The sequence below is a fragment of the Sphaerodactylus townsendi genome, unplaced genomic scaffold (assembly GCF_021028975.2).
Source record: "Sphaerodactylus townsendi isolate TG3544 unplaced genomic scaffold, MPM_Stown_v2.3 scaffold_902, whole genome shotgun sequence".
NCBI lineage: Eukaryota > Metazoa > Chordata > Lepidosauria > Squamata > Sphaerodactylidae > Sphaerodactylus > Sphaerodactylus townsendi.
In genome coordinates this window covers 1-11,932 of record NW_025951136.1, presented here as the reverse complement: position 1 = coordinate 11,932, position 11,932 = coordinate 1, and the positions used below count along the sequence as shown (strand labels likewise).

The following is an 11,932-nucleotide window of genomic DNA, read 5'->3' as shown; positions in this document are numbered from 1 at the left end:
GGAATGGAGTACCAGCCTGTCTTCCTCAGTATACGTATTTAAAATATGTTCTATTTCATGTACATGGAAATATTTTTGTTCTTCATGTTTTGCAAAAAAAATATTCCATGTATCTAGCAAGGCTTATCAACCACTGTTTATTTATTTATGAAAAGTATATTTCAAAGGATTGGATTTTTCTAACAGTTATGCAATAAGTGAGACATTTTTAGCAAGAAATATTTAGGGCCTCCTATTTGTTTCATTAGTTGTCTGAAGAATTTTTTTGTTGCAAAATATCTGTTTTAGAAACAGATAGTCAATTTGACTAGTGTAGTCAATTTTAAGGAGGAAAAACTTATCTCTTTCCTGATCTCTTTTTTGTTTCTATGTGCTATTATTGTAAGTTTTTTTCATTACTGTCCATTTTTATAGCTGGGATTCCTAGTTAATTTGTTTATGACATTTTATAACAGTTTTTATTCAATGTTAATATGTAATTTATATACAACTGCAGCAAAACCAGCCATCAATTCTAATGGTAATAATTTCATTGAATTTCATTAGCACAGCTGGAGGGAACAAATATGACTTTAGTTTCATCCCAAGCAAGGTGAACATTTACTAGAAACTGGGATTTTGAAATTGATACAGTGATTTCACAAAATTCAGGAGCTCTTCAGATAAATGGAATAAATCTGATACTCTTAATCCTCTCAGGTTTGTAACCCGTGCTTGAAAGGAAATGCTGGATTGGATCCTGAAGAGATAAACAGAAGGTGGAGGAGACTGTCACCAATTTGAGCGAGGGAATAAACTGCCTGCTATTATCTGCCTTCTAGGGGTAGAACCACCACTCTCAGCTGTAAAGCAGACCTCATTAGAGGACTGACTCTATAAAAGGCATTAGAATTGTTATGGATCTTTTCCTGGGGTTTGTGTCCAGTCCTTTGAACAAGGTTTCTAACAGTGGAGATGAGCTTGGGGATTTGGTGAAGGAAGTTAAGGGGGAGCAGAAGACAACACCTCTGGTCCAAGTTTCCTAAGAATATTGCCTGGGCAAGCCATAGCCAGACACAGAGCCCATTTCTGGCTGTGGCCTGCCAGTCATATTCTTGATATCATAGACAGTCCAGACTTGTGGAGCAAGGGTAAGATGGACACCAATCTTAATTCAATGTCTTTGACATCAAGAGGGATTGCCTGACACATGACATCAGTCTTTCTCCCTCTTGAATTAGGTATGCATAGCTTCAGACAATGCCCTTCCTAAGAGATCAGCTGCTCAAATCTGGTTCACAACAATCCAACCTTGAGATTGTACACCTGACTCCAGTCTCACAAAGAACTTGCAAATGCCCATACCCTCATTCACCAGCAAATTCTTTTCTCCCAAACATTAATTTAATCTTAAACCTCCTGTCCAGTTATTAAGGGTAGTCAACTTTCCAGAGTGTCTTTGTTTTAACAGCCCCAAACTCATTAAGAGTTGGGCACTACCGGGTCTTAATCAAATCAAGCCCTTTTCCACAGCACTGTCTATGCCAGGGGTAGGGAACCTGCGGCTCTCCAGATGTTCAGGAACTACAATTCCCATCAGCCTCTGTCAACATGGCCAATTGGCCATGCTGGTAGGGGCTGATGGGAATTGTAGTTCCTGAACATCTGGAGAGCCGCAGGTTCCCTACCCCTGGTCTAGGCTATCCCAATCTCATGGGATCATGGAAGCTAAGCAGGGTCGGTCCTGGTTAGTATTTGGATGGGAGACCGTCAAGGAATACCCAGGGAGCGACGAGGAGGCAGGCGTTGGCAAAAATCATCTCTGAACGTTTCTTGCCTTAAACCACCCACCAGGGGTTGCTGCAAGTCATCTGCAACTTGATGGTGCGTGATCCTAATCTCTGGGAACACTGACATGTACCAGGAGCCAGCAGAACACCCTCGGATCGGGTCCAGTCAGCGCCACGGCATCGGGGGGGGGAGGGGCAGTGGGGAAGTCCTGGGGCAGGCAAAGTTGAGGGACCCTGCAAAGCTGCCAGCTTCACTGGGGCCTGACTCAGGACCTTCAGAGCTTCCTGCAGCTGCAGAGGGCAGAAGCCCCTCCTCCCACCCCAGATTCCCCTCCCCCTCGCTCTTCTCTCCAGCCCCTGCTGCACCCTCCTACTTGGCACTGGCCTTCCGCTTCTCTTCTCCCTCCGTTCCTTCCAGGAGGGACACAACGGGGCCTGCTCCTCCCAGTGGTGGGATCCAAACATTTTAGTTACAGGTTCCCATGGTGGTGGGATTCAAACTGTGGCGTAGCGCCAACGGGGCTGGGCGGGGCACGACGGGGGCGTGGCCAGGCATTCCGGGGGCGGGGCATTCCTGGGCAGGGCTGTGGCAAGGACGCAGCCGCTGTGCCGATCCTTGAACGGGAAACGAATGCACGCAGGCACAGGCTGCCACGCACGCCGGTGCACCTCCTGCTAGACTGCTTCAAGTTCTGCGCGCTACTGCTGAGAGGAGGGGCGTAACTAAGGCCAAAATCACGTGGCAAAATCACCCATTAGTAACCCCCTCTCGGCACACACAAATAATGAGTAACCTACTCTCGGGAACCTGTGAGAACCTGCTGGATCCCACCTCTGGCTCCTCCCCATCTGCAAACCTGGCCCCAGTGGGTGGATGGAGGCTGGGGAGAGCGTGGGTTTTGTAGGGTGCCCTTTCCTGCCAGCGCCGGGGGAGGGGGGGACACTGCAGCGTGCAGCCAGGGACCGTGTTGCCTGCGTGACCTTGGCCCGTGTCAGAGGCAGGGTGAACGAAAGGAGGCCGTGGTTAGGAGAGGAGGCCTTGTTTGCCCCCCCCCCCCGGCTCACGCCTGGGTAGATCAGCCTGCAGAAAGGAGAGGCGTCCGTCCGTCAGCCTGCAAAAACCTCTTTATTCAGGGGGAGGGGGCAGGGGGTGTGCAAAGGTCCGTCCGGGCACTGAAGAAACGGGACGAGGCGCGCAGCCTCTTGCCGGGCTCCCTGGTCTCTCTGTCCCTTACTGCTGCTGAGCGCAATCATGACTGGATCAGGCCTTCCGTGAGACATGCAGAGGGTGGAAATCTGCAGGCAGGGAGGCTGCTCCAGGCCACAAAAGAGTGGCTGGGATGGGGGGGAGGGCAGGGGGCATTCAGGCCAGCTCAGGCCCCATCCTGTGCCCAAAGCCGGCAGGCTGGAAGGGGGGGTGGGGAGCTGAGGGACGCTGGAGGGCTCAGGTGGCGGCAAGAACGGGACAGAACCGCCAGTGCTCCGGTGAGGCGGGGGTCGGGCTCCACAGCAGTGTTGCCAGGGGGAAGGGGAGTTCGAGCGCCTGCCACAGCTGCCTGCCTGGGATTGGGGCCTGTGGTGTACCCTCAGACCCACTCCTCCTCCCCTCCCCCACATCTCCCCAAACGACAGAAAACCAGAAAGAGCTTGGCCAAGATGGGGGGGCGTGGGGTGTGGTGGACGTCTCCCGGCTTGAACTCTCGACGCAGCCTCTCTGGCCAGGACTGTTTGGGTCTCCTTTTCTCCCCGTGGATGGGATCTGGCCAGCCCACGGGGCTGCCACTGAAACACCTGTCTGTACAGATATAGATACATGCGTGGCTGGGAATACGTCCCACCTCCCTACGAGAAATCCCTGCTGCTCCGCCTCAGCCCCGGCGGGCACGTTTGCCGCTGGCGCAAAGAAGCCCTGAGGCTGATCGTCGGCCAACTCTCCTGGAACGGCCCCCTTTCCTCCGCGAGGGCTGCCGCTGCCGCTGCTGCCGTGGTCCACCCATCGCATCGCGGCCCTGTTAAACCTTCGACTCGCTTTCCAGGCTGGCCAGGTTCCCGTTCCGCTCCTTGCTGCCTTCTTCCGCCTTGTCTCAATTCGACCTCCTCCCACAGCAATTCTCTGCCCAGCCGGGCTGGGGATGCGGACCAGTACAGGTGGAGAAGCTGCCCATCGCCGGGTGGCAGCGCAGCTCCGGCCAGTTCCCGGGCGCTGCAGTTGGGGGTGGGCACTTCGAAGGTCTGGTGGAAGCTGTTGTAGTCCACCTCGTAGAAGCCGTCCTCCAGGCTGAGGACGGACATGAAACGGTGGCCCCAGAGCACCTCGTCCGCCAGGTAGGAGCTCCGGGCTTGGCACGTCATCCCTGAGGGAGCAAAAGAGAAGCCGTGAGCTCAGTGGGGGCAGAATAGCCCTGGGCTGGTGCTGGAGCTGGGGGAGGGGCATTGTCAAGCACTCATCGCAAGAACCTCAGAACAGCCCTCAGGATCGGACCAGCGAGGGTCCATCTTCTAGACCAGTATCCCATAAGAACATAAGAACAACCCAGCTGGATCAGACCAGAGTCCATCTAGTTCAGCTCTCAGCTACTCGCAGTGGCCCACCAGGTGCCTTTGGGAGCTCACGTGCAGGAGGTGAAAGCAATGGCCTTCTGCTCCCGATCACCTGGTCTGTTAAGGCCTTTGCAATCTCAGATCGAAGAGGATCAAGATGGGTAGCTAAAGATCGACTTCTCCTCCATAAATTTGTCCAAGCCCCTTTTAAAGCTATCCCAGCTCATATAGTGGCCAACCAGTCCCTCTGAAGGTTCAACAACAGGCTATAGAGGCCAAGGTCTTCCCCCGACAAGAATATCATAAAACCATAGAGTTGGAAGAGATCAGAAGGGCCATCCAGTCCAACCCCCTGCCATGCAGGAACACACAACCAAAGAACTCCTGACAGATGGCCACCCAGCCTCTTCAAAGAAGGAGACTCCACCACGTTCCACTGTCCAACAGCCCTGACGGTCAGGAAGTTTTTCCTGATGTTCAGGTGGAATCTCTTTGGGAGCTCACGTGCAGGAGGTGAAAGCAATGGCCTTCTGCTGCTGCTGATCCCGAGCACCTGGTCTGTTAAGGCATTTGCAGTCTGAGATCAAGGAGGATCAAGATTGGTAGCCATAGATGGACTTCTCCATAAATCTGTCCAAGCCCTTTTTAAAGCTATCCAGGTTAGTGGCCATCACCACCTCCTGTCGCAGCATATTCCAAACACCAATCACACGTTGCATGAAGAAGTGTTTCCTTTTATTAGTCCTAATTCTGCCCCCCCCCCCCCCACAGCATTTTCAATGGATGCCCCCTGGTTCTAGTATTGTGAGAAAGAGAGAAAAATTTCTCTCTGTCCACATTTTCTACCCCAGGCATAATTTTATAGACTTCAATCATATCCCCCCTCAGATGTCTCCCCTCCAAACTAAAGAGTCCCAAACGCTGCAGCCTCTCCTCATAAGGAAGGTGCTCCAATCCATCAATCATCCTCGTTGCCCTTCTCTGCACTTTTCCTATCTCTTCGATATCCCTTTTGAGATGTGGCGACCAGAACTGAACATCTTGAACCCATCACTCCTGGTCCTAGTCTCTAGAGTGGCAGAAAACAAGCTTGCTCCCTCACTAACACGACATCCCTTCAAATATCTAAACATGGCTATCATGTCACCTCTTAACCTTCTCTTCACCCTTAACCTTCTCTTCAGAAGAGCTCTTCTGGATCAGACCAATGAGTGTCCATCTAGATCAGCATCCCAGCTCAAATAGTGGCCAGTCCCTCTGAAGGTCCAACAAAAGGACATAAAGGCCAAGGTCTTCCCCTGAGAAGAACATCAGAAGAGCCCTTCTGGATCAGACCAGTGAGACTCCATCTAGTCCACCATCCTGTCTGACACAATGACCAACCAGTCCCTCTGGAGGGCCAACAGCAGGATGTTGAGGCCAATAGAGGCTTTTCTATGATGTTGCCGCCTGGCACTGGGATTCAGAGGTTGACTGCCTCTGGATGTGGAGGTTCCCCTTAGTCACTGACAAACCCCTCCTCCATGAATCTATCTATCATCACTCCTTTGAGTGATCATGTTTAGCGCTATCTCCCCTGGCCTTGAATCCCACAGTTTAATTATTCATTGAAGAGTCTTGTGAAGGAGAACTTCTTGCTGGATTGGACCCTGTGCCAGAAACATGGAACCTCCCTGTCTGTCTGTAGGGCTTGGTGGGGAGGTTGGATGGCTGTCCCTTGCCTTATGGGATCTGGGCTTGGGACAGGGGTATCAGAAGTACCATTTTCTACCATATGTTCCTGCCCAGGAATTAAGATTAGAGGCCCTCTTGACTGTCCCTTTGACCAAAGAAGCTGACCTGGTGGGCAAATGAGACAGGGCCTATTCAGTGCTTGCCCCACGATTATGGAACTACCCCCCAAGGGAAGAATCCCCTGGCCCCCTCATTTTTGATCTTTCGGAGGCCACTGAGGATGGTTTTATGTAAATTCTGCTCTTCCCTTTTCCTAGGTATCCCATGTGGTCCCTGCATGGCTGAACATTTATCTCTCCTTTCTGAGTCTTTGCCGGGCCCTCTCTTTAGCCAGATGTAATATCCTGCCCTTTAAAACAGGGGAAAATGTATAAAGTACCACCTCGTGAAAAACTCTGCATTTGTGAGACGCATCGAGAAGAATCTGTGGGCCAAGTTTTGCATCACTTCCCCCTCTGTGCAGAGGCAAGAACGTCGCTATTATCGCCCTATTTTTGCCGCACAGATAAATGGACTGGCCAGCAAAAGACGGGATACTTATTAAACAACAACTCTGGAGCCATCTTAGAACAAACTGCAAGGTTTCTTAAATTGGTTGTTAATAAGCAATCTTAATCTAATTATGTAATATACCAGTGATGGCGAACCTTTTCAAGACCAAGTGCCCAAATTGCAACCCAAAACCCACTTATTTATCACAAAATGCCAACATGGCAATTTAACCTGAATACTGAGGTTTTAGTTTAGAAAAAAACGGGTGGCTCCAAGGCATGTATTACTCAGGAGTAAGCTTGGTAGTAACGGGTGAATCACGACCCTAGGAGGGTTTACTCAGAAGCAAGCCCCATTGCCAGCATCCTAGCTTACTCCCAGGTAAAGGATTGTGCTTTAGTTCCTCACATGAAAATCAGTGGTGTTTAACACCACTGCTTCCCCAAAATTGGTCTTAGGTTTAATGCTAATAATCAAGCCCAGTGGCCCAGGTTAGCCTAGATATGTGGGAGGGGCACTCTGCACGTCCCCACAGAGAGGGCTCTGAGTGCCACCTCTGGCACCCGTGCCATAGGTTCGCCACCACTGTAATATACAGTTTTTACTCTTTTAACCTTTTAAATATTTTTTCCTGCGTATTAACAACATGCCATTAAAGGTTTATTGTATTGGCAGCCTATCTCTGAGTGGCAGAGGATGGAGAGGACTGTCTCTGCCGCTCCCTACTGGCGCTCTTACTGGCAGGGGCATCTCGCTTGATAGTCCTTTGACTGAATTCAGCAAGGCTGCTCTTGGTTCTTGATTGGCAGCTCTGCCTGTTCTCCTCTCCAGAAGAGAGCTCATCGGGTGGGAATAATGACCCATAATAAAACGGTCCCAGGTAGCAATAAAGCCACGTCAGCTTAGCGGGCACCTGGCAACCGGCAGGGAAGCAGCCAGGAAACTCAACAGCCAGGGCACGGGAATAAACAACAGAGCTGTAGTGCGAGGAGGCAGGCTGGGAAGGAAATGCGGAAACACAAGAAGAAGATTTATACGGTACCTTTCTCTCCTGTGAGGAGTCTCAAGGTGGCTTACAAGCTCCTTTTCCCTTCCTTTCCCTGCAACAGACAACTTGTGAGGTCGGTGGGGCTGAGAGAGTTCTGAGAGAACTGTGACTGGCCCAGGGTCACCCGGCAGGCTTGAGGTGGAGGAGCAGGGAAACAAACCCACTTCTCCAGATTGGAGCCCACCTGCTCTTAACCCCATCACCGCACTGGCTCTCGCAAGGGGCCACAGAGTCCCTCAAAATGGCTCAAACAGCCAACTCCAGGCGAGGAGGGATTCAGAACTGGTAATCTGGCAGCCAAATGTCAAAACAGTAATAACCAGGAGGTCTTCAATGAAAAACCTGGCTGCCGTGGTCGGAGGCAGCAGGAGAGGCCTCACTGAACGGAGGGAGCGAGGCTGTCCTTCTGGTGGTCGTCGTCTCCTCCTCCTCCTCCTCCTCCTCCTCCTCCTCCTCGACTCTGGGTTCAGATCACTCATGTGTGCCTGTACCTGTGCGTTCGCAGTGGGTCAAGCCAGATCTCTCCCTGCCCCAGCTGGGTCTTGGAAGGCCCTCCAGGGGGCTGTGGAAGCAGGGAGGTGGGTGCGGCCCCCACAGAAAGGCTCCTGCAACTCCATGTGGGAGGGAGGGAGGGAGGGGGCTGAGGAAGGTGAGAAGGTTTTTCAGTGAGGCTCCGGCCCATTATGCATGACTGAGGCGCTTTCTGCGATTCAGCGCATTTGCAGTGGGGTCTCCTCGCAAGGAGATGCCCTATAGCAGTAGTGGCGAACTGTTGGCACTCCAGATGTTATGGCCATGCTGGCAGGGGCTGATGGGAATTGTAGTCCATAACATCTGGAGTGCCAACGGTTCGCCACCACGGCCCTATAGCCTCCAGTGCAACTGGCCGGCTCTCTGACAATCTCAAGATTGATGGGTTTTTTTGTAGCTTTAGCCCTTTAAATTTTATAGTGATGTGAGGGGTGTCACTACCGGGCAGGGTAGCGAATCATTTTGTTTTTCGGGGAAAAGATGGAACCTCAATCCCCTGGAAATGCCAGTGAAGAGTAGCGGGGAGAAGACTCGAAGGAGCGGCAACCCCCAAGTGAGGAAAAACGTCAGGGGCTTCCGGGATCTTCTGCGCAGCAAGCCTGAGCACAGGATCTGTGCCCTGAAGGAAACATACGGTACCTTTGTGGCAGGGAACAGCGTGAGTGAATAGTCAGCCTCAGTTTAGACCCTATTTAAAGGGGGAGGGGGGAGGAATGAGACGGTATGATTCTTTTAAGTCACCATCTATCTTTTTAAATAAACTATAATGTTGTAGCCATTTTTATAGTTTTAATATTTAATGTTCTATTTGACTGTGTTTTAAACTTCTTGTAACCCGCCCTGAGCCCTCCGGGAAAGGGCGGGATAGAAATATAGTAAATGAATAAAAATTAACGTAGAAAATTTAATAGAAATGTAATTAACAGCAATGACCCTGGAGAACAGCTGCCAGCCCGAGCAGGCAATTCTGACCTTGGGATGCTGTGTGGTTTCTGGGCTGTATGGCCGTGTTCTAGCAGCATTCTCTCCTGACATTTCGCCTGCATCTGTGGCTGGCATCTTCAGAGGATCTGATGGTAGTAAAGCAAGTGGAGTATCCTCTGAAGGTGCCAGCCACAGATGCAGGCGAAACGTCAGGAGAGAATGCTGCTAGAACACGGCCAGACAGCCCGGAAACCACACAGCACCCCAGTGATTTCCGGCCGTGAAAGCCTTCGACAATTCTGACCTTGCTGGATGGATGGTCTGAGGCCATATCATGCAGCTTCACGGGTCCACCTCAAGGGAGACCACGAAGCCCACGGCTCCCACCCACCCTCCCCGCCGCCTACCTGTGGCCTCCACCATCCCTTCCAAGATGACCACGATCTCGAAGTCGTCCTTCTTGAGCTGCTCTCGGGAGATCTCCCAGAAGGGGCTGTGCTCATTGATCTCGTGGCTGATGATGAGGGGAGACACCAGGAAGAGCCGGTCGTCGCCCGTCTCGAAGCCCACGTTGATGTCCGTCTGGTTGAGGGGGATGAACTCCCCCTCGTGGGTCTGCTTGGACTTGATGAGCTTGGTCCGGATGGAGGCCTCCACGATGTGGGAGTTGCGCAGGTCACCCACCCGGAACATGAGGCACAGGCGGTCGTCGCGCAGGGAGATCACGGCGTGCGTGGAGAAGACCAGCGTCTCCGCTCGCTTGTTGGGCTGCGAGATCTTGACAAACATGCAGCCCACCATGAAGGCGTTGACCATGGAGCCCAGGATGGCCTGCAAGAGGAGCAGGATGATGCCCTCGGGACACTGGTCCGTAATGACCCGGTGGCCGTAGCCGATGGTCGTCTCCGTCTCGATGGAGAAGAGGAAGGCGGAGACAAAGCCATTCAGGTTCTTGACGCAAGGCGTCCACTCCTCCTCCCCCAGGTGGTCCAGGTCCCCCCGGCAGTAGGCGATGAACCACCAGATGAGGCCAAAGAAGAGCCAGGTGATGGCGTAGGCCAGGATGAAGACCAGCAGGCTGAAGCGCCACTTCAGGTCGACCAGCGTGGTGAAGATGTCGGTCAGGTAGCGATAGGTCTCGCGCACGTTGCCGTGCTGCACGTTACACTTGCCGTCTTTCTCCACGTACCGCTGCCGCCCCTTCTTCTTCTCCGGCTTCTCCGGCTCTACGCCGAGGCGTCGCAGGGCAGCCGGTTTGACCGGGTGGGAAGAGAGAGGCGGCTTCGACTCGGACACGGGGGTCTCGGGGATGGTGGAAAATGCAGCATTTTCTTTGGCCATGTTAGCACCCAGGGGCCCAGAGCCCCCGAAGCAGCTCCTGGTTGTCTGGAGGGAAACACAAGCCAGGAGGAAGGTTAGCGTTGTCCTCGCCCTGACTCCGCTTGGGCACTTTTCTTCACAGCCTTGGCTCTTAGAATCATAGAATCATAGAGTTGGGAAAGTCCTTAAGAGGACATCAAGTCCAACCCCCTACCACTATCAAAGCACTCCTGACAGATGGCCATCCAGCCTCTCTTTAAAAACCTAAGTCTCCCCTCGTAGGGCGTGGACTCCAGACCTTTCACTATTTTGGTCGCCCTCCTCCAAAATGATAACAGAGCTGCAATCTGTGCCTTTTCTCTAACCTTTGAACTGTAATAGAACACACCACTCAGTGAACCAGGGGGAACAAATGCAGAGAATAATGCTGCTTCCACAGCCCCCCGGCTCTCCCAGACCCCAACTGCCCCTCCTGGTCCCCCCTGCTGGAGAGTTTGAGTTCTCCCCCTCCCAGGGGTGTGTGATGTCACTGTCACGCCCCTGGAGGCGCCCTTGCTGCTTTCTTTGTTTAGGTCTCAGTTACACCCTTAGGTAGAATGGGCTTAATTGTTTTTGTATAGTATTCCTTGGGAGGGAACTTTAGTTAGACCCTGTCCCTTTAAGAAGCCCTCTAGAGGCAAGAGCATGACATCATCTTTATTAGCTAGCAGTCCTTTTGATCCAGTTTGTTTAGTCTCAGGTGCCTGTGGAAGGCTGGAGACAGCAATATCCCAGACGTATAAGATGTTAGAGACCTCAAGCATTTTGAGTCATCAAGTTCCAACAGATTGCAGGAAAACAGAGCCCAGATAGAGGACACCGGGGAGAACTCAGAAGAGGCACAAGCAGAGCAGACTTTCTTAGAAGCCAGCAAGAAAGAATCGGTGCCTGCAAGTTCTTCAAGTGGTTTCAATCTCCAATTGTTTCCAGCAACGCAAGTATTAGTTAGACTTCCTGGGAGGAGTTAAGAGTCCTAAATCCTCAAGACAATTAAACCCTTTTTTGAACTGTTACTCACTTGTCAACGGCTCTTACATTCTGTCCTGGCCGAGTGCAAGGCACCTGATATTAGTTCGCTTGGGCGGACAGAACAGTCACCCCACTGGTCAGTAATGACCCTGTGCTCGCAGAGGGGGCTATCTTTACCCTGACCCAATATCTCCCTAGTATCTGCTCCCTTCACCAGCTATGGGGGGCAGGCAGCTGAGTTTCTTGGCGTCTGGGCAAGGTCAGTGTGCTGCTATTTGAGAAACGGAAAATGTCACACTGGACAGTAGAGCCCGGTTCTTTGTTCTGTTCTGCAAACAGGCTGCCTTTAATTTTATTTATTTATTATTAAATTTTATATACCGCTCACCCCCAAAGGGCTCTGGGCGGTGTACAGAAGATCAAATACCAATAAAACTATACCAGATAACAGATGGCGAGTAGAAGAAGAAGAAGAAGAAGAAGAAGAAGAAGAAGAAGAAGAAGAAGAAGAAGAAGAAGAAGAAGAAGAAGAAGAAGAAGAAGAAGAAGAAGAAGAAGAAGAAGA

General features: G+C 51.7%; 1 protein-coding gene across 1 annotated transcript; it reads right to left on the bottom strand.

Annotated features, from left to right (window-relative positions):
* Window positions 1-2,876: 2,876 nt before the first annotated feature.
* Window positions 2,877-10,430, bottom strand: LOC125425597 (G protein-activated inward rectifier potassium channel 3-like). The gene is made up of 2 exons (XM_048483168.1): window positions 9,447-10,430; window positions 2,877-4,123 (listed from the first exon to the last, which is right to left on the bottom strand). Exons 1-2 carry the CDS (start codon window positions 10,378-10,380, stop codon window positions 3,612-3,614), a joined length of 1,446 nt encoding a protein of 481 aa, XP_048339125.1. The 5' UTR covers window positions 10,381-10,430; the 3' UTR covers window positions 2,877-3,611.
* Window positions 10,431-11,932: the final 1,502 nt, after the last annotated feature.